This window comes from Tremella mesenterica (genome assembly GCF_000271645.1).
Source record: "Tremella mesenterica DSM 1558 unplaced genomic scaffold TREMEscaffold_11, whole genome shotgun sequence".
Lineage (NCBI taxonomy): Eukaryota > Fungi > Basidiomycota > Tremellomycetes > Tremellales > Tremellaceae > Tremella > Tremella mesenterica.
Window position 1 is genome coordinate 790,238 of NW_006711235.1, and position 19,564 is coordinate 809,801.

The window sequence follows — 19,564 nt, forward strand, 5'->3', positions numbered from 1 at the left end:
CCCCATTCCCCATTCCCCAACTGAAAGACATGGCATTCCACCCAGTTTTACATTACCTACTCTACATTCGTATCCTCTCATCCTTACCAATCTTCCCCCAACTCATCCGCTAGCCCCAAGCCGCAGGCCGCAGGTTTATCCCCAACCAAGCTAACTTGCCAAGTCCACGTCATCTATTCACCTCGAATCTCTCCTCCCTCCTTCTTCCATCCCCACCTCACCTAACATTCCTCCTTCCCTCATCCACGTCTCTATCCTAAATTATGGCAGCTGGAATGGACTCTGAGAGTATCGTACGTCGTGAGATCACTTCACGATGTATTGCCATCGTACGTGTCGCTCTTCTCCTCCGCCCATGACTTGACTGATTCCGACAGATGAATCGAGCGGATTCCACCCTTCTTGAGTGAGTATCAATTTCAAGGGGCCGGCGATTAGCTCAGCTCACCTCCTTAGCTACATGAAGTATCACATTGACAGTGTGAATGCCTCCAAAGGTCCGACATACGAAAAGGCCAAGAAGTTTGGTCAGATTCTCCTTGACAACTGTGAGTGTGGTTCAAGGGCATGGTATCATAGGCTAGCAGCTGATATCCAAGGTCAGGAAGCGGTCGACAAACCCCCGGTATACCGGGATGTGGCTCTACCGACAGCGCCGCATACCGAGATCACCGCCAATGGTGATGTGGTCTACCGTGAAGTGCTTCGTCAGAACGTGCGCAAACTGGAGAGCTATGTGAAAGGTGAGCTCCTCTTGATGCGTTCATTCAGGGTGGATCATGACATCGCAGAGATGGCTTCTGGAGGTGCGGTCGAGCCAAGAGTAAACCTCGACAAGGTACAATCTGACATTGGTGAGTCTTGCACGCCTTCGGAGGACTTTGTCTGACGATGTGTCAGAAAAATTGTGGGAGCTGGTCAACTCTCAGCCGTCCATCACCCCGGCGCAGAAATCGGCCATCAAGTCCATGTACTCCGAGGTCGTCAAATCACTCGGAAATCCCCTATCTGCCGATCTGAGTATTGAAGCCATCGGTCGAGTCAAAGGGCAACGTCAACGTCGTAGTTCCTCCCAATTCCTGCGCCCGAACGTCGATGATCCGACCGAAGTCGAGGAGACACACTTGCCATTCTTGCATCTGAAGCGGAAAACAGGGACGAGCTGGGCTTACAGCCAAAAGCTCACAAATATCTGTCAGTAGTCCTTCTTTACTTCCGTCATGGGCTGACCCGAAGATCTTGATGTCTTGACCGAGATTGCGACTTCGGGAGTGAGCTTCGCCAAGAAAGCAGCTCTTCTTACCGGTGTTGGCAAAGGCAGTATCGGTGTGGAGATCCTCAAGGGCTTGTTGTCCGGAGGTGCCATCTGCGTCGTGACCACATCCCGCTACAGCAGAGCCACAGTCGATTACTACAAGAACATCTTTCACGAAATTGGCTCAAAGGGATCCAAGCTTATCGTCGTTCCGTTCAATGGAGGTTAGTCTTGGACGTTGACAGCACCAATATACTGACCTTGCAGCCTCTAAACAGGATGTCGAAGCTCTAGTAGATTATATATACTCCAACCTTCAGATCGACCTTGATTACATCATTCCCTTTGCGGCTCTTCCGGAGAACGGAAGAGAAATCGACGGACTTGACGACCGATCAGAGCTCGCCCATCGTCTGATGTTGACCAATCTCCTTCGCCTACTCGGTGCTGTCAAAGTGAAAAAGGCGGCCCGACGCTTCGTGACACGCCCCACCCAAGTCGTTCTCCCCCTTTCCCCCAATCATGGAACCTTCGGCAATGATGGCATGTACGCCGAGTCTAAGATATCTCTAGAAACTCTGTTCAATCGTTGGGGAGCAGAGTCCTGGGGCGAATATCTGTGTATCGCAGGCGCAGTCATCGGCTGGACCCGAGGCACTGGTCTCATGAATGCCACCAACACGATCGCTGAAGGTCTGGAGAAGCTTGGCGTGCGCACATTCTCTGCCAAAGAGATGGCATTCAACATCCTCGGTCTCATGCACCCCTTGCTTTTCGACATTACACAGATTGAGCCCATATGGGCGGATCTCAACGGTGGCATGGACCGCGTGGCAGGTCTAAACGAAGTAATCACCAGCATCCGACTCGACATGAATCGTCTAGCGGATCTACGCAAAGCCATCGCTATGGACAATGCGCAGGATTTCTTCGTTACCAATGGTAATGGCGCCGAGCGCTTGCATCAAAAGGTCAACATCGCTCCTCGTGCCAACTTCCGCTACGAATTCCCCGTGATTGAAGGTCCTGACGTGCTCGCCGAGCTCGAGCATCTGCGGGGCTTGATTGATCTCGACGAAGTCATTGTTTGCACAGGCTTCGCCGAAGTTGGACCCTGGGGCAGCTCTCGAACACGTTGGGAGATGGAGGCCCGTGGCGAGTTCACCATTGAGGGCTGCATAGAGATGGCATGGATGATGGGTATGATCAAGCACTTCGACGGCAAGCTGGCTTCTGGGGCAGCGTATGTCGGCTGGGTGGACGCTAAATCGGGAGCGCCTGTCGATGACAAAGATGTCAGGACCAAGTATGAAAAGGATATCATAAAGCATTCCGGCATCAGATTGATCGGTTGGTCTGAGCACAGATGATAGATTCATGAGCTGATCCGTCAGAGCCCGACCTCTTTTACGGTTACGACCCAGAGAGGAAAGTATTTCATCAAGAGATTGAGCTGAACCATGATCTTGAACCGATTGAGGTACCTGCCGAGGACGCTGCTCGCTTCAAACGCGAGCAAGGCGACAAGTGCGATATCTGGGCGCAAGCCTCTGGCGAGTACATGGTCAAGTTCAAGAAAGGCGCGAGGATTCATGTGCCGAAATCGATAAAATTCGACCGTCTCGTGGCTGGACAAATCCCCACCGGCTGGGATGCCAAGCGGTATGGAATCCCCGACGATATTATTGCTCAAGTCGATCGGTGAGTCAGTCGTTCGTTGACGTGTAATGCTGACTATCAGCACTGCGCTTTGGGCGTTGACAGCCACCATGGAAGCCCTGGTCATGTCCGGCGTGACGGACCCTTACGAGCTGTACAAGTATATCCACCCATCTGAAGTTGGCACTTCCTTGGGCTCCGGTATGGGTGGCATGCATTCGCTCAGCGCCATGTTCAAAGATCGGAGAGAAGAGAAGGATGTACAGAAAGATGTATTGCAGGAGACGTGAGTGTTACTGTGCCACGAAGTATCAGACTGACAAAACAGCTTCATCAACACCGTCGCTGGTTGGGTTAACCTTTTGCTCCTATCGGCTAGCGGTCCAGTCAAGATCCCTGTCGGTGCCTGGTAAGATTCTACGTCGCTGAACATGACTCGATGCTGACATTCAGTGCTACTGCCCTTCAGTCCATTGAGATCGGCTGTGACTCCATTCTGTCCAAAAAAGCCAAAGTCATGATCGCCGGTGGATTTGATGATTTCTCAGAGGAAGGTTCATTCGAGTTTGCCAACATGAAAGCGACCAGCAACACCGAGACCGAGTTTGCCATGGGACGTGAGCCCAACGAATTCTCTCGTCCCATGACCAGCACCCGTGCCGGATTTATGGAGTCGCAAGGTTGCGGTGTGCACATTTTGATGAGTGCAAAGACGGCCATCGAGATTGGTGCAAGTATCCAAGGTATCGTCGCTTACACTTCCACCCATATGGACAAAGCCGGTCGGTCGATTCCCGCACCTGGGCAGGGTGTCCTCACTGCCGCGCGTGAGATCACCCCTAAAGAACCTCTCCCATTGCTCGACATAAAGTACCGCGCTAGACAACTGGCGTTCCGTCGACGACAGATCTCCCAGTGGTTGGAGAGCGAACACGAATTGTTGGAGACGGAGCTGGAAGCCAGAACATCGGGGAGTGAAACGGACGAGTGGTTGAAGTCGCGTGTTGCTTTCATCGACAGTGAAGCACAGCGACAGGATAAGGACGCGCTCTCGACCTTTGGGATGCTCAAAGGCTCGAACCCTGCCATCGCGCCTCTTCGTCGGGCTCTTGCTGTCTGGGGATTGAATGCGGACTCTGTTGGAGTAATCTCCTGTCACGGTACCTCGACTAAAGCGAATGACAAGAACGAATCGGGGGTGTACAACCAACAATTCCAGCATCTTGGTCGATCTCCGGGAAATGCCGTACCTGTCATTGCTCAAAAGTCCCTCACAGGTCATCCAAAGGGTGGTGCCGCCGCTTGGCAATTCAACGGTATGTGTCAGACCTTAAACTCTGCCCTCGTTCCGGGGAATCACAACGCCGACAACATTTCAGAAGAGCTTCGACAATACCCCCATCTTTTCTACCCCTCGAAACCGATTCAACACGTCCGTCTCGAATGCGGTATTCTCACTTCCTTCGGTTTCGGTCAAGTTGGAGGTGAAGCTCTCATCGTTCATCCACGATATCTCTACGCTGCTTTAGAACCTAGTGTCTTGGCGGAGTATCAAGCCAAACGCAGGAACAGGGAATTGGACACTTACTCTCGAATGTCCAGTTCGATGGTACGTAATAATCTGGTACAGATCAAAGACGCTCCTCCTTATTCCGCGGAGCTCGAGTCGAAAGTCCTTCTCAACCCTTTGGCACGTGCGGGCCCAAGCAAGAATTCTTATGCTTTTCAAGGTAAACTACCTAGCTCTGTACCTCTCAACGGGGCCAACGCCAAGACTCTTCAAACATTGTTCTCTCAAGCTGGCGATATAGCCGGGGTTGGGTGAGTCACAATCATCTGACATTTCCAACGACCCTCCCTTCCTGACAACCGACTCTTTCTTGTCTCCCATGCCTAGTCTTGTCGCATTGTGAGGTCTCTGCTGACGTATAGCGTCGATACAGAACTCATCACCGCCGTCCCCACTTCAGAAACTTTCCGTCAACGTAACTTTACCCAGTCCGAGATCGACTATTGTTCCTCTGCTCCTGACCCTATTGCGTCTTTCGCAGGAAGGTGGGCGGCGAAAGAAGCCATCTTCAAAGCTCTCTCCGTACCATCCAAAGGCGCTGGAGCATCGATGAAAGAGATTGAGATTGTGAATACGGAATCTGGCCCGGAAGTCAAGTTGTCCGGAGAAGCAGAGACGGCTGCGGGGGGAAAGAAGATCAAAGTGTCTCTCAGTCATTCTGACACTTCGGTGGTAGCTTTCGCCGTAGCTCAGTAAGCGGTGTTTCGATGATACATCACAGTTTCAAGAGCTGTATAGATGGGATTCATGTCCGCAGGAAAAGGGTTTTTACATGTTTGAGGGATACTCGTAATGTGTATATCTAGGTCATCACAGGTAGACAAGGTAGAGCATGCATTGTGCATATAGATTTGAGATGGCACACTTGACCAGGTCAACCCCACGGCTCATGCTCGCACTTGCAAGTACATAATGCGCGCTCTGGACGAAACTCGAAGGGGAGGAGAGCCATGGAGCCAGAACATGCAAGACAAGTAAGACGAATTTGATATGTGTCACTCGAAATCTCGATCGATCTCCACCACTTGAGATTTCAACATTGACATCATCACCTAACCAGCCACTCTTGACCAATCACCTAGCAGTATGCAAGTTATTGCCATGCAAGGTATATCAAGCCTCCGAATAGACTTCTGCTTCCCAAGTTGAACATCACTGAGAGGTTCATCAATCATTAAACAGGAAAATTAACCTCGAACAACCAATACGATGGCTGATCAAGTAAAGAAAGGCGATGAAGTATCTTGGAACTGGGGTAGTGGGCAACCTTGTGAGTTTTCTCTCCCTGCTATCTCGTTTGGCTCGTTGGGCAGTTCTCTCTGAACATGCCATCTTACTTTCAATCTTCTTTTGGAGCGGATATAATCACCTCCTCGTCTCCTGTGTGTCTCTTCGACAGAGGACCTTTACGATTTGTTGGGAAAGAGATCTAGAGTACAATGCATTTCCGATAACTCATCCCTTTTTAGCTATCTCATGTTGAGTACTTGTCAATTTTGGGTGTCTCGAAATGGGGAATACGAATAGAAGCTGAGACATAGCTGGTAAAGTAGCAGAAGTCAAAGAAGGAAGAGCCGAGGTGACTTCTAATAAGGGAAATACTATTTCTAAGAATGGCACCAAAGAAGATCCTGCGGTAGTTATCGAACGTAGTGGGGTGAGTCATTCTTCAGTTTACTTCAAGCTTATCTCACTTCCTCGTTCCCCCATCTCCCATCCCCCATTTTCCGGCTCATCGCATAGGGATAGATGGGAATTATTCCACACATCTTCATACGTGGGCAATGTGGATTCTCCAATCCCTTTAGCAGATGATGGTCTGTTCTGTTCTGCGTTGTGTATGATCGGCCCTTCCTCCATGGTCAGTCTCCAAGGAGTGCAGCGTCAAGTATTGGCTCTGCCTGAGAATACAATTTATCTTGTCAAGTCGATGAATCGATCAGGGACGACAACTTTGTTTACTGACATATAGAACAACGTCGTCAAAAGGGCACATGAGCTTAACGAAGTTGAATCGTAATCCTTCTTTACTGGCACCCTCGTCTCATCCTGGGAAAAACTCGAGGCTTTGGGATTTGGAAAGAAGAAAAGTATGTCTGCTGTATGTACCATTACCGATCTACACGACTTACCTCTTCCGTCAATCCTCATTTCATAACTTCTGCAATCGGTAATTACCTCAAGCATTTACTTACCCAAATGCAGCAAAATCTTCTCAATTTCAACTACAATACCACACAGCTGACGCATGCGACGTGTCAACTAGCAAGTCAGAGCTCATCTTCGTCCATCGACCCCTCTGCAATCGTTACACTTCTCCGGATGAACCAAAATCGACTCCGCTTCCGAAGTCACTCCATCTGAATTTTTCGTCTCATTATGAGATATACACTTAGTCTCATGTTACTTACTCGTCTCTTCCCTTTTACTGACACTTGTCCTTCTCCCGCTGGTCGGCTAACTCACTTTCTTTCTATCACACTCTTTTTCGTCCCTCGCCTGGCGCGTTTCACACTTCAATCTTTAATCTTCATTCCACTCTGCTTGACAGGTTCTAGCTAGTCATACCCTTGTCCCGTCACCTTCGGTCATACCTTCTCAATACTCACATCATCTTTCATCACATTTCCTCTTTATCTCGGCCCATCTCTCTGTGAGCGACAGTCTAACATAACACGAATAATCAACCTCAAATCATAATGATCAACCCTATCAATCCTCAAGTCAGACCCCCTGACTCTTTCCGTCGAGATGAGGACGAGACCCAAAGTGAAAACGAGGCAGAAAATCAGAATCAGAACGATGAAGAAGATACAGATACATTTTCATCTCAAAACGTACCTTCCAATCATTTCAGTAAATCTCATTCCACCCGGATGTCCCTCATTCCAGACTGTGACTCCGACGACGATGATGATCTTTCTGACCTCGACTTTGATTTTGATCTGCAATCAAGAGAGATAGACTTGGAATGGGACATCATGTCTTCCGTTGTAGCTCGGATTTCAGGTAGACAAGTCAATCCGATAGAGTCTTTGCAAGAATTAGGAATTGTTAATCCTCAAGAAATATTACTGGTCAAGATTGATCCTACTTTTGAAGAAGATGCAGCGCTTGAAGCAATGCACGATTTTAAAAGATATCATCATCCTCAATTTCCTTCTCAACCTCCACCACATATGTTATCCCGATACCATCATCCTGAAGAAATCGGAGAAACGCATCGTGATCATGACGATCAACCTGAGAGCGTAGGGGAAGGAGCGAGGGAATTGGAAGTGATGGAAGATGGAAGAGGGGGTTTAGTCAAAAGGATCGTCCTTAACCCTCCTGCATCTTTCCTACAAGCGGCAGCTTTGATATCGATACCGAACGTAAACGAACCTATAGGTTTCGGTCCAGGTGGTCAAGCTGTCATGGGACATTCACAAGCTGTTTTACTTTCTCCAAGTCCCCTAACCCCTCCTACTTCTTCCGATACTTCATCGCCTAATGGAGTGGATGATGGTACAGGACAATTGGAGATTCCGGGATTACAAAGTTTAGCTGGTTTATCAACCGATTCACCAACACCTTCAAACTCAGGGATTGGTCAACAAGGTGTACCATTTGAGGTTTCCCCAAGTTCTTTAGTTGTCCCAAGTAGTACACAAACTCCATCATCAATTTCTAATCCTTCCGTCTCCAGTGTAGAAACCTCAACAACCATCCCAACTCAAACTTCCTCATCCATCACGACAGAAAATACAGACACGTCGACCCCTACCTCCTCCTCCACCCTTTCTTCGTCCCCCAACACTAGGGTCTCATCTATTAATCCAACTTCATTATCACATACCACCCTCCCTACTCTGGCTGCAGTCATATCAACCTCTCTCTCCATCTCTTCCCCAACCAGTTCCAACACCAATGCCACCATCCCTCCCTCTTCCTCTTCGACATCCGGCTTCACTCATTCAGTAGGGTTCATAATGTTAATGGTATTACTAGGTCTTATCCTTATCGGAGCCTTAGCAACTCTGGTTTCTTTCTTAAGTCGACAATGTCGTTCTGAACCAGATCACGAAGATGGCTTATCGGACATTGTGAATTCTTTCACTCATTCACCTTCAAGAACTTCTTCTATAAGATCTATGAGATCTAACAGATCAACTTTCGATAATCCCGCAAGCTCTTTACAAAGAAGAGCAAGCGCTTTCGCTTCTGTCACAGGTCAAAGTCCTTTTTTACATTCCGGTACGGCGTTTGAAGGATATGATGAAGAACATGAAGAAGAAAGTATGGGAGTTGAACAATTAGGTCATGAGATGGATGGGATGGGAAAGTTGGAAGTGAGGAATGGAATACCTGAAGAGATGGTAGGACAGTATAGACAATCTGGAGAATTCAAAAGATCTGGGGAATTTGGAACACCACGTGAATCTGTACCGGGTTCTACACCTAGGTTCATGGGGTTAGAAGGTTAGTAATCTCTTTTCTCTTCGTTATTTTACCGATATTCCTCACTGCTCAGTATTCCACTCTTGATACAACTGCTGTACCAAAATCTCATACCACTTCCATGCTCATAAAAAATACTTCAGGGTGATTTTTCAGTGTCGTGTCGGTGGGCTGGAGGAGGCGTAATTGCCAGCATCAGAAATCAGATGTACGGTGATTAGATCTGTCGAAGAGTCAGAAATGTGTAGCTAGTATCCATGCGTTAAGTGAGATTGGGACTGATGAGGAAAGAAGGAAATGGAATACTTTAAGTGGTCATGATGCTAACACTCAGACGGGGGATTAGATACTCCTTGGGGTAAACCTCTCGAACCAACTCATAATCCTTACCTAGCCGCACTACACAACCCCGATCCCGATCCCGACCCTTTACAACCTCCCTTCTCTTCCCCTCCCGCATCAATAACGGACCATCCTACTCGAGCATCCACATGGGCTTCTAACCTCCGTCAAACTCTTTTCTCAGCGATAACAGGTCGTCCTTCCGAACCTCAAGAAGATCGATACACTCGTACCGTTCTCCCCCTCCATCGAAATTCTACCCGACGAAGAGATATATCGGCACCGAGTCGGTATGTCGAACATCAGAAAAGAGTCGGAGGGTTTGAGGTCATCGATGAGAAAGATGAGAGTCCATGGATGGGGTCTGAGATGACACCTGGAAGTGTGAGGGAACGGGGGATGGTAAGACGGGATAGTGAGTCGCCAGGGGTTGAAGAGTTGGTGAGAGGGGAGAGTATGAGGAGTGTGGTAAGAGGGAATAGTATGAGAAGTGTGGTAAGAGGAGATAGTATGAGAAGTGTGAGTGATGGTGGGTGGAGAGAAGGACGATAGTTTGTTTGAAATGAAGTATGATGAAGCTGGATGAATTGGGTCATTATGTCGTCTAATCATTTTGTTTCACGTCGATGTTCATGGTAAATGTCGCAAAAATAATCAAAGATTATTTGCACGAAGATACAATTCGGGTCGCACTTCATGGCTGAGATTTTGGTGAAAGAAGGACCTGAGTTGCACCTTATCGTGTACTCAAGTACCCTCGGGATAGAAAGGGGTTCAAGTCGTGAGTCGAATGATAGCAAAAACCGACCGCGGGGAGAATTGTGATACCTCATGGTATCTTTAATATCATACTAACCACCACACCTCTTTCCTCTTCCAACCCTCCTTCTTCTTTGGAATATCCTTTCCATCCCTGTGGGCTCCATCGAACATCAGGAAACTTAACAATAACCCCACCTCTTTGCGCCGCAGATTGACAAAACCTCTCCACGGGTCCTCGACCTGTATGTAAACCCGCTGTGATATATGCTTCTCCTCCAGGTCTGAGAAGAGAAAATATGCTATCAAGGAGAAAATGATGAGAATCGGAGATCCAAATAAGGTCAGCGAGTAGAAGGACGTCAAACTTTTCTTCTGACCCCCCAATCTTGTCCGGTCCCATCCTTGGGACATCCTGATCAAGTCGTTCCTCCTCTTTATTGTTGACCTCTTGTGGGTTTAGGAGATCTGTGGCATGGTTCTTGTTCATCAGAGAATTTCTCGGTGGGTGTCTATTCGACAACGATGGTATATTTGTTGAACAGTCGATCGAGGTATAGTTTATGACAGTTTCCGATGGTGAGGGGGAAGGTAAAGCTTTCAAGACGGGATTAGGATTATCACCCCATTGATGTCCCACCACTTCCCATCTTCCATGAGAATCCCCACAAGCTCTTTGAAAATTCCCTCGGATCACATCGAGTACTTCACTCACACCCCAATCGGTAGATACAACACGATGACCTTGAAGACAAGCGATGATCCCTGGTAAACCACTCCCTGCGCCCAGTTCTGCTACCCTAAGCTCCGGTTTTATTGAGGTGTGGTGAGACGAGCGTGAAGGAGAGTCGTATGGAGGTAAGTCAGAGAAGGAGAAAGAAGATAAAGGGGATGTGGGAGAACATAAGAGATCAGCTAGGTAGATGGAGGAGAGCCATAAATTTTGTGCTTGAAGGGTAGTGAAGAGTTCCGCGGGTGGTTGAGGGAGTTGTAGTTGGATAGGGAATGTTATTGACTTTGCTTCTGATGGTGGAGCTTGAGGAGGGGTTGAAATAGTTATGGGTGATTGGGAGGGAATTGGATGGAAAGAGGTGGTATATGGACTATGGGAGGATGGGCGTTGTGGAATGGGAGATGGGGAATAAGGGATGAGTTTGTCGGATGAACTTGGAGAGAAAGCGATAGGAGGGATGTCGAATAGAGTGGAGATGGAGGTATCGAAGATATCCACCGGATCTTGAACTTCTTGTTCAATTGTCATCGTCTCATCTGTACCTCAAGTCAGAGTGAAAGGTCAATTTCTGGCGCCATATACCTTAAACATTCGTAGAGGTAGGGTTCAGGTGAGTAAAGTGAAGAGACAGTCGGGAGTTTGAGAGGGGTGGACCTCCTCCACCTGTCTCCCAGTAGATCGCCACATTTACCCTCGGCAATACGGCGTTATGTATTCTCCCCCACGACGCGAAGATTTCTACAATTCTAGACTATCACGCGCATCCGCCACCCACTCACTAACTAACTCACTCAATCATTCACCTTCTCTCTTCACTTCTAAACATTTGACTTTCATCCCCCGAGCAATCATGTCTCAATCCCAGAACATTGCCCCTCGTCTCGAAGCTTCTCTCAATGTCGCCCCCACACCCCAGAACACACCACTAGACACTGCCGTATTGGCTAACCGACCCGCCGTGGCAGGTAAGACCACCATGGAGGAGATCGGCGAAGGTGAAGGCGATGAAGGTGTTGAGGATGAAGAGGCAGGTATGAACCCTGCTAGCTTTCTTGCTCAGGTCAGTTGATTTCTCATGATTTACTTCCCACCTCTACCGTACTGGTTGGCGACCTTGAGAAAGAAGAAATTTTCGTAATGACCGTGCGTCACTTTTGATGCACACGTGTCGATTCTCAATTCTTCTTGCATGATATCGAATTTCCTCAACATTTCAGATGGAATGCGAAAAGCTTTATATGAGAGTGTAAAGGAAGAATGTTAATTCTCAGAACCCCGCACTATTGGCTCTCGCTCAATCAAAATTCGAGGCCCTCGTAGGCCGACCATCGGGTTATCTTGAAAGTCTCCCTCCGGCAGTAAGACGTCGTATCGATGGACTCGTTGGAGTGCAGCAAAAACATTCCGTCATTGAAGGAGAATTTCAAATGGCCATTTTGGATCTTGAAAAGAAGGTTCGTCAGCCAATTGAAATCCCCCCCCCTCCCTTCTTCTCTCGTCACTTATTGATGTACGACGGCTGCCATGTGATGGTTCATATGTCATGCGTGGGAAGCGGATCTGCGTCCAGTAGCTTCTGTTGAATCTCGCTTGAGAACCGGTTTTGATTGATCAAGTAAAGAATGTTGCTCATGATTAGTTCCTCGAGAAATTCAAACCTCTTTACGAACGCAGAGTAGAGATTATCACTGGGAAAGCCGAACCTACTGATGAGGAAGTCGAAGCTGGCAAAAAGGCCGCGGAGGAGGATGAGAGCGAAGAAGAGGAAGAAGGGGCCAAAGTTGAAGAGATCAAAGAAGGCGGAGAGGAATTGGTCGGTGTGCCAGAGTTTTGGCTCACGGCGCTCAAGAACCATGCTCCCATTGCGGAGACCATTGCGGATCAAGATGAGGAGGTGAGAAGTTGTGCTTGCCCATGTCGCGTCATCTTTTCCCCGATGCCGGCGATCTAGGTCATCCGTGATGGGCATCTGCTGCCCAAAGTGTGGTTGGAGATACGTGCATGTATGCTAATTTCCAGGTACTCAAACACCTCATCGACATCCAACTCACTTACCCCGAGGGCAAGCCGCCCGGTTTCCGCCTTCACTTCACCTTCGCTCCTAACGACTTTTTCGAGGAAAAGGAATTGACAAAGACTTATTACTACCAAGTGCGTGGCTTTGCCTCTATATCACCTGCACCATGTCGTTCCACATCTCTACTGTACACTCACACCCTGCGGAGCTTACTGCACTTGGAGAGTGTCCACAAACAACGCGAAGGCTGACTTTACAGGAACAAGTAGGCTACGGCGGAGACTTCGTTTACGATAAAGCCATCGGCCACCCTATCGCATGGAAAGAAGGCAAAGATCTCACCAAAAAGATTGAAATCAGGAAACAACGTAACAAAGCTACCGGTCGTACTCGAGTTATTCGCAAATCCGTACCTACACATTCATTCTTCAACTTCTTCTCTCCTCCTCAACCTCCGAACGAAGAAACTTTGGAAGCTGATGATGTGGATGATGACGAGATGGAAGAACTCAATGCAAAGTTGGAGATTGATTATCAGTTTGGAGAGGATTTCAAAGAGAAGATCATCCCACGTGCTGTGGATTACTTTACCGGTAAAGCGTTGCAGTATGAAACGGACTTTGAAGATGAGGATGATTTTGATCTTGATGAAGAAATTGATCTGGAGGATGATGATGATGAGGTGGGTTTAGTGGTTTAAAATCAAATACTTGATACTGACATGTAGTAAACGTTACCTCGGGTCAAGAGTGAGCAGTGGGGGTGAGAGGAGGGAACATTGGTGGGCGTAGTGGGTCATCTTAGGGAGCTCAGAGGTAGATGGTGGGTGGGTGGTGAATTTATGTGTGGAGTATTTGGATTAGGTTTGAACATGACGATTATTCTACTTGAACCATTTTTGAGACACCCAATTGTTCATAGGATCCCATAATCATGCTTTGACCGATCGATAGATAGGCTCATTTGTGATTGATGTATATCATCTCCGACGAGTGATGGAATGCTACTTTTCGTTTCCTCGACGTCAGGACGACTCGTTGCCGACTGAACGTTACATCGATATTACGCTTTCTCCCGTAACTCACTTGACGTCTGACTTCAGCTGGGTGCGTGTTTGAATTGAGTGTGAGCGAAGCAGCGAATTCGAAGTGTGGTTCATGCATAAGGGTGGAGAAAAGATGCACACACGCTACAAGATAGATTCACCGGATAAAGAAGAAATTACAGTTTCGAGTAGATGATGCGGAAGAAGGGCAGCTACCAGACTCAATAAATCAGAGCAAAGAGTTTAAGATTATACAGTACAACTAAATATGAAATAGGTCATTTCCCTCTCATCAAACATCCCTTGTGATGTAATCGAAAATTCCAAGACTAAAGGGTCCTCCTCATTAAATAACTATCCTTCTAAATTCTTCCAAAGTCCATCCTGCAGCTCTCATACTTTCTCCTCTTAAATCTTTCACCTCTTCATCTAAATGTTTGAATAAAACATCTTTGAAACTATCCATTATGGCTCTAAGAGCAGTTGGGTTGTATGATGATGGATTTCGTAATGAAGTAGATAAGAATGAATCGTAATTTTCTAAACCTGACATATTAGTGGTTTTTCGATTTTCTCAATCCTTAATTATCAATGAACAAATTGAGGAGATAGATCTGATTGAAAGATGAGAACGTCATTTATCCACAAAGAGATCAGTTTTGAGAAGAGGATGATGATTATCTGGTTGAGAACGAGTTTGAGGGTGATACACCTGACGAAAAGCTAGAGAAAGAAGAGAAGCCAGATTGATTCGAGATCGGGGATGTTGTTTGATTTTGGAGGTATAAGATGTGGAGAAAAGTTAAAACATCCATGGCTTTATGGAAATAGTGGTTCGAATTGAGAAGGATGAGCATTGATATGATTGAGGAGACAGAAGGAGAAGAAGGGATAGCCGTGCTCACCTTCATGTATCAATTTATGAGATTTCAAATGTTCACCACTCTCACTAACACCAACTTTGAACTGTGGCATTTTCTTTGCTAAAATAGGAAAGATATGTATTTCTTCAATCTTGTGATGCATATCGAGATGATGTGATAATCCTTGAGCTTTACGTAGGAAAGAAGATAAAGAAAGACCTTGAGTGTGGAATCTACCGTCTGCATTCTGTCATGTCAGACTTTGTTTCTTCACTACCACATTGATAAGAATCGTCTAGTTTCGATTCGTTATTGATAAATTACATATTGCTTGGTCATACTTGATAGGATTAATTTGTGATGGATGGTGATAATCATCGTTGTCAAGAAAGGTTAAGGTGCAACTGATGATCTTCAGGTGTGGAATTGTATATATATATATATATATATATATAGAGAGAGAGAGAGAGAGAGAGAGAGGGCTTCGATTTCGATGATCTGGGAATAGTACGTGAATGAAAAGGGGGGGGGGGGAAAGCCTTTCTGACAAGATAACTTTGAGAGAGTGAAGACGAAGTCGAAGATAGGATTCAAAAGTGAAGAAAGATGAGGGAAGCTTACAATGTATATATAAGAGAATTCTTCACGGAAATAAGAATGAAAAGCATCCATTCGAACTGCCATCCTAACATATCAGTACGAGTAACTTAACAACATACTTTCATCTTCCATCGTCCACTCTCCCGTTGATTCGCTGATTCCGCTCCCTGAAGAATCAAGGTTTCGCTCTAACAACTTTCAACACGTTCCAACCAGGAAGATTGTTATTCCGACGAAAATCAATTTCTTAGTCGTATGACACTCTTGCTAATAACAAGAACTCCAACCAAATTTTCGCACTCGTCTTTCTCTCTTCAGGAAAAGGGTGGAGACCCGACGATACCATAGCAAGTTGTTTGTGAGGAAAGGAAGGGAAGAAAAGACTGACGAATCCCATTCTTTCTCTAATTCAGGTGTTAACCCACAATCCAGATTCTCCTCCATCCCTCTTACCTTCATCTCTTTACGTATATTCTGTCCCTCTCCTCTTACTTGTCCCCCAATGATATCATCCTCACCGTTCATCCCATCATTCTTTACCTCTTTTCCAGGAGTAGACATCCTTGAGCTCTTATCTTTCCACACCTTTCCCTCGGAGATGGTTCTCACTCCACTCTGACCACTTGCTATAGTCCCGAGTACACTTCCAACTCCAGATCCAAATCGGAGGTTCCGAGTGGAAAACAACGGTCTCCAAGTTGATAGAGAAAGTTTGAACGTATTGACAAAATTAACCAGAATGACGTCTAGTAGAAAAACGATCAACAGCAGAAATCGAGAGTAAGGAATTGAGGAGGGAATGTATGTACTTATATTGACATGTTGAGATATCGTGGTTTGGTAGTTTGGTATGTTAGTGAAGTAGACGAGGGAAAAGTTGGTCAGCTGATTTGATTAGATTGCCATCGGCCATCGGAAGTCGCCGCCGGCCCCGATCGTCCGCATCGACGGTGAACAGTACGGCCGCCGTAATGGACCACAAAAGCCGAGAGGTTGAGGGTGCTTGGTGCATTGTGCAATGACATTGAAGAGGCGATATGGTGGGGACAGCTTGGAGGGGATTGATCTGAAGGATATACCGATTGTGAAAGAAGGGATTGTTCATCTAGGTCAAGTACAGTATTTTGTCAGTGATGGAGGGGAGGGTCTGGCGGAGACGACGAAATCGGACGACGTTTGTTAGAGTTTGTACCCCCATATAATGGATAGAGAAACGAAGAAAACACGAATGAAAAGACATTAAGACAGAACAGAGGGAACAAAATCACTTGTGTGAAATGGATTTGTGAAATCAACAATAGAAGAAATACAAATGCATCTTAACCTTCTACAATTACTCTACACCCATTCACCCCACCACAACCCACATCCTACCCCCCTCACCTATATTTCTCATTCGTAGGTGGTCGATAATTAGAACTAGCAGCTACCGCACCATAACTTGGTGGTCTACCATTATCATGTTCATCATCATAATCTTCTTGTCTCCTTTCGTCATACTGAGAATATTGATGAGGATTATTACCTCCTTGAGTCGGATCATACCCATTGGTCCCATTCGCACCGATATTATTCTCATTACCAACCGAAGGATTATTACCATACCCCAAATGAGGATTTGGTAATCCAACTACATCTTCCCTTGCTCTATCCTGAGGAGAAAGAGGTGAACGAAGTAATGTCGTATTATCTCTATTGACCAAATGTTGTGGAATAGGTTGATGTACTGCGATCTGAGATTGTATTTGATCATTCGTATAACCTCCTCCTCCTCCATATGCGTTGTTGTTGTTATACCCAGGATGTTGATTTGGATTAGGATTAGGACTGATAGATGGAATAGGAGGAGTGATTCCATGTCCGAACGTTGATCCTGTATATTCTCTATCATGTTGCATTGCAGCAACTCCTACTCCTTCGTAACCCCCATAAGGATCTGAATTCGGTCTTGGATCAGAAGAATATTCATAGTTTCTTCCCGGAGTAGGAACGGGTTGTGGCATGACGTTAGGAGGGTAATTTATATTGGATTGAGAGTAAGGGTTGGGTTGTGATTCTGATGTGGGGTATTGATTAGGTTGATATGGTGGATAAGTTTGATATGGTTCTTGATAAGGTTGTTCATAATCTTATCATCAGTCTTTTCCCCGGAATCTTAAATTCGAAATGACGATCAAGAAGTGGTAGAGCAATCATGATCATGGAACATAATGCAGGAGTAGATGAAAAGTTAGAGGGGAGTTGGGAAGGAAGAAAGGTCACTCACATTGATGTTCACCACCAGGAGTTTGACCTCTATAAATCCCATAAGCAGGTTCAGGTCTTTCAACACCCGCACCACCTGCACCAACACCAACAAATTCACCTGCACTAGTCATTGCACTTGGTGAACTAGGTCTATTCCATCCATAACCTAAAACATGAGTTTGTTCTTGTCCCATCCCATTCCCATTATTTGGTCCAGGAGTTTTATTCCTTCTTCCATATCCCGTTCCAACACCAGGAACGACAGATCCATCTCTATTCAAACCTCTTCCATATCCACCAGGAATAGGTTGATCTTCATATAAATATTTATCATCCGAATCATCTTTAGCGGTAAGAGGTATAGTTTCTGATCTATCAGGATTAGAGAAAGAAGGTAAATCTTGTTCTTTCTTTCTTAATTGTTCATCCCTAATAGCTTTTAATCTCATTTCGTCAGGTCCATTGGCAGGTTGATAACTTGGTTTATAACTATCACTTTCACTTCTTGATCTATTTCTTGATCCTACGCAACATCTTCCAATACCATATGCGCAGCCTGCAAATCCTGCGAGAAGCCAAGCGGCGAGAGTGAGCCAGACACATATACCTATAGAGGCCGAGGCTCCGGATACGTCGTCTATACGCGCTTTGGCGATGTAAAATATGACGAGGTCGAATATAAGTGCTAGGAGGGAGAATGTAGAGGTGAGAGAGGCGAAACATGTTGGGAAACATAATAAAGATAGGGATGAGATATGAGAGAGAAGACCGAAGATGGTGGAGAGGACGGAGAAAGCCAAGGCGATGATGTGTAGGATCAAGGTGTATGTGAGGTAATGAGTGATGGTTTCGGGAATGTTGAAAAGGGTGATTCCGAGGAGAGCGTTGGGATCTGGTGTGTTAGTATAGGCATGGTATATTCATTGTCAATCCACACGGCCTTGACATTCGAAAACAAAATATGGGATGACCTGCTCTGCGAGATGCATTCCATCTCATTGACCCATGAGAAGAAGTGACGGGGGGAATAAATGAACCGCCTCAGGCCCTCTAAATTTCTCAAATCACAGGGCTACAGCTCTGATTCAGGTAACACAACGCGCCGAACCCACCACAAGCTAGTTCGACAACATAACCCTCCACATCATCAGAAGGGATTCGCTGCTCGCAGGACAGATGACCGAGCTCTAGAACAATGTTCTCCAAGTATTCCAGCGACAAAGTCCAGAATAGATGATAGGTAGGAGAAACATTTTGATGAAGAACACAAACACCAGAATGTCTCATGTCTATACTAGACAAGGATAGACGGTCAAGTCTCATGAACTAGCATCCAGGGTGAGGATTGAAGAATGAAGAATGAAGAATGAAGAATGAAGAATGAAGAATGAAGAATGAAGAATGAAGAATGAAGAATGAAGAATGAAGAATGAAGAATGAAGAATGAAGAACAACTCACCAAACTCATAACCGACTCTTGGTCCCACACAAACCTGCGTACCAGTAGTCAAACAATATCCTAAAGTACCCAAAGTCAAAGTCCCAGCATCTTGCCCAGAACTATAAGTAGCTTTAAGGAAAAATAAACTTTTCAATAAAGGTGTATTAAACGATACGATAGCTAATAAGATCGTAGCTGATAATGAGAGGAGTGTACCTGGAGTAGCTGACCTATATCTGATTGCCATATTGTGAGGATCTTCTTTAAGTATGACAACTTGTTGAATGATTCTTTGGTAAGGGTGAATTGTGTTATATATTTCCAACCTCTAGCCAAGTTGATTTATCTCTAGAAGGGATGAGTAGACGAATTGATTGACTTGATCCAGATGAAAGAAGAAGTATTGTCTGAAGAGGGTAAAACGTCGAGGGATGTTAGACTTGAGTGAGTGAGTGAGTGAAAATCTGTGAATCTTGATCTTGATCTTGGTTTTTTGAAACACTGGATGAAATGTTTTTTCGTGGTTGGGGATAGTTGATCATTTACCAGTGTGAGGTAATCATAGGGTCGAAGTGTAAAAGAATGGTTTATCG

The 19,564-nt window shown here is 46.0% G+C and overlaps 7 protein-coding genes across 7 annotated transcripts; 4 read left to right on the forward strand and 3 right to left on the reverse strand.

Moving 5' to 3' along the window:
- Positions 1 to 30: 30 nt before the first annotated feature.
- Positions 31 to 5,180, forward strand: TREMEDRAFT_45355 (uncharacterized protein; the record flags this gene model as incomplete). The annotated part of the gene is made up of 13 exons (XM_007006683.1): positions 31 to 329; positions 378 to 406; positions 457 to 548; positions 600 to 743; positions 792 to 854; positions 901 to 1,194; positions 1,237 to 1,479; positions 1,523 to 2,605; positions 2,650 to 2,956; positions 2,997 to 3,200; positions 3,243 to 3,323; positions 3,368 to 4,735; positions 4,829 to 5,180. Exons 1-13 carry the CDS (start codon positions 264 to 266, stop codon positions 5,178 to 5,180), a joined length of 4,326 nt encoding a protein of 1,441 aa, XP_007006745.1. The 5' UTR covers positions 31 to 263.
- A 513-nt stretch (positions 5,181 to 5,693) lies between these two features.
- On the forward strand, positions 5,694 to 6,504 carry TREMEDRAFT_64628 (uncharacterized protein; the record flags this gene model as incomplete). Its single annotated transcript, XM_007006802.1, has 4 exons — positions 5,694 to 5,754; positions 6,026 to 6,141; positions 6,169 to 6,345; positions 6,457 to 6,504. 4 exons carry the CDS (start codon positions 5,694 to 5,696, stop codon positions 6,502 to 6,504), a joined length of 402 nt encoding a protein of 133 aa, XP_007006864.1.
- Positions 6,505 to 7,183: 679 nt separating this feature from the next.
- Positions 7,184 to 9,874, forward strand: TREMEDRAFT_64629 (uncharacterized protein; the record flags this gene model as incomplete). Its single annotated transcript, XM_007006803.1, has 3 exons — positions 7,184 to 8,945; positions 9,259 to 9,785; positions 9,845 to 9,874. The coding sequence occupies 3 exons, from the start codon at positions 7,184 to 7,186 to the stop codon at positions 9,872 to 9,874; spliced, it is 2,319 nt and encodes a 772-aa protein (XP_007006865.1).
- A 221-nt stretch (positions 9,875 to 10,095) lies between these two features.
- TREMEDRAFT_64630 (uncharacterized protein) lies at positions 10,096 to 11,286 on the reverse strand (the record flags this gene model as incomplete). The annotated part of the gene is made up of 1 exon (XM_007006804.1): positions 10,096 to 11,286. The coding sequence occupies one exon, from the start codon at positions 11,284 to 11,286 to the stop codon at positions 10,096 to 10,098; it is 1,191 nt and encodes a 396-aa protein (XP_007006866.1).
- Positions 11,287 to 11,548: 262 nt separating this feature from the next.
- On the forward strand, positions 11,549 to 13,774 carry TREMEDRAFT_40518 (uncharacterized protein). Its single transcript, XM_007006671.1, has 6 exons — positions 11,549 to 11,818; positions 12,030 to 12,212; positions 12,398 to 12,652; positions 12,778 to 12,909; positions 13,035 to 13,457; positions 13,503 to 13,774. The coding sequence occupies exons 1-6, from the start codon at positions 11,609 to 11,611 to the stop codon at positions 13,503 to 13,505; spliced, it is 1,206 nt and encodes a 401-aa protein (XP_007006733.1). The 5' UTR covers positions 11,549 to 11,608; the 3' UTR covers positions 13,506 to 13,774.
- Positions 13,775 to 14,166: 392 nt separating this feature from the next.
- Positions 14,167 to 15,367, reverse strand: TREMEDRAFT_33693 (uncharacterized protein; the record flags this gene model as incomplete). Its single annotated transcript, XM_007006615.1, has 3 exons — positions 14,167 to 14,366; positions 14,726 to 14,930; positions 15,305 to 15,367. The coding sequence occupies 3 exons, from the start codon at positions 15,365 to 15,367 to the stop codon at positions 14,167 to 14,169; spliced, it is 468 nt and encodes a 155-aa protein (XP_007006677.1).
- A 1,295-nt stretch (positions 15,368 to 16,662) lies between these two features.
- On the reverse strand, positions 16,663 to 19,218 carry TREMEDRAFT_64633 (uncharacterized protein; the record flags this gene model as incomplete). Its single annotated transcript, XM_007006805.1, has 4 exons — positions 16,663 to 17,411; positions 17,550 to 18,422; positions 18,643 to 18,819; positions 18,990 to 19,218. 4 exons carry the CDS (start codon positions 19,216 to 19,218, stop codon positions 16,663 to 16,665), a joined length of 2,028 nt encoding a protein of 675 aa, XP_007006867.1.
- Between the last annotated feature and the right edge of the window lie 346 nt (positions 19,219 to 19,564).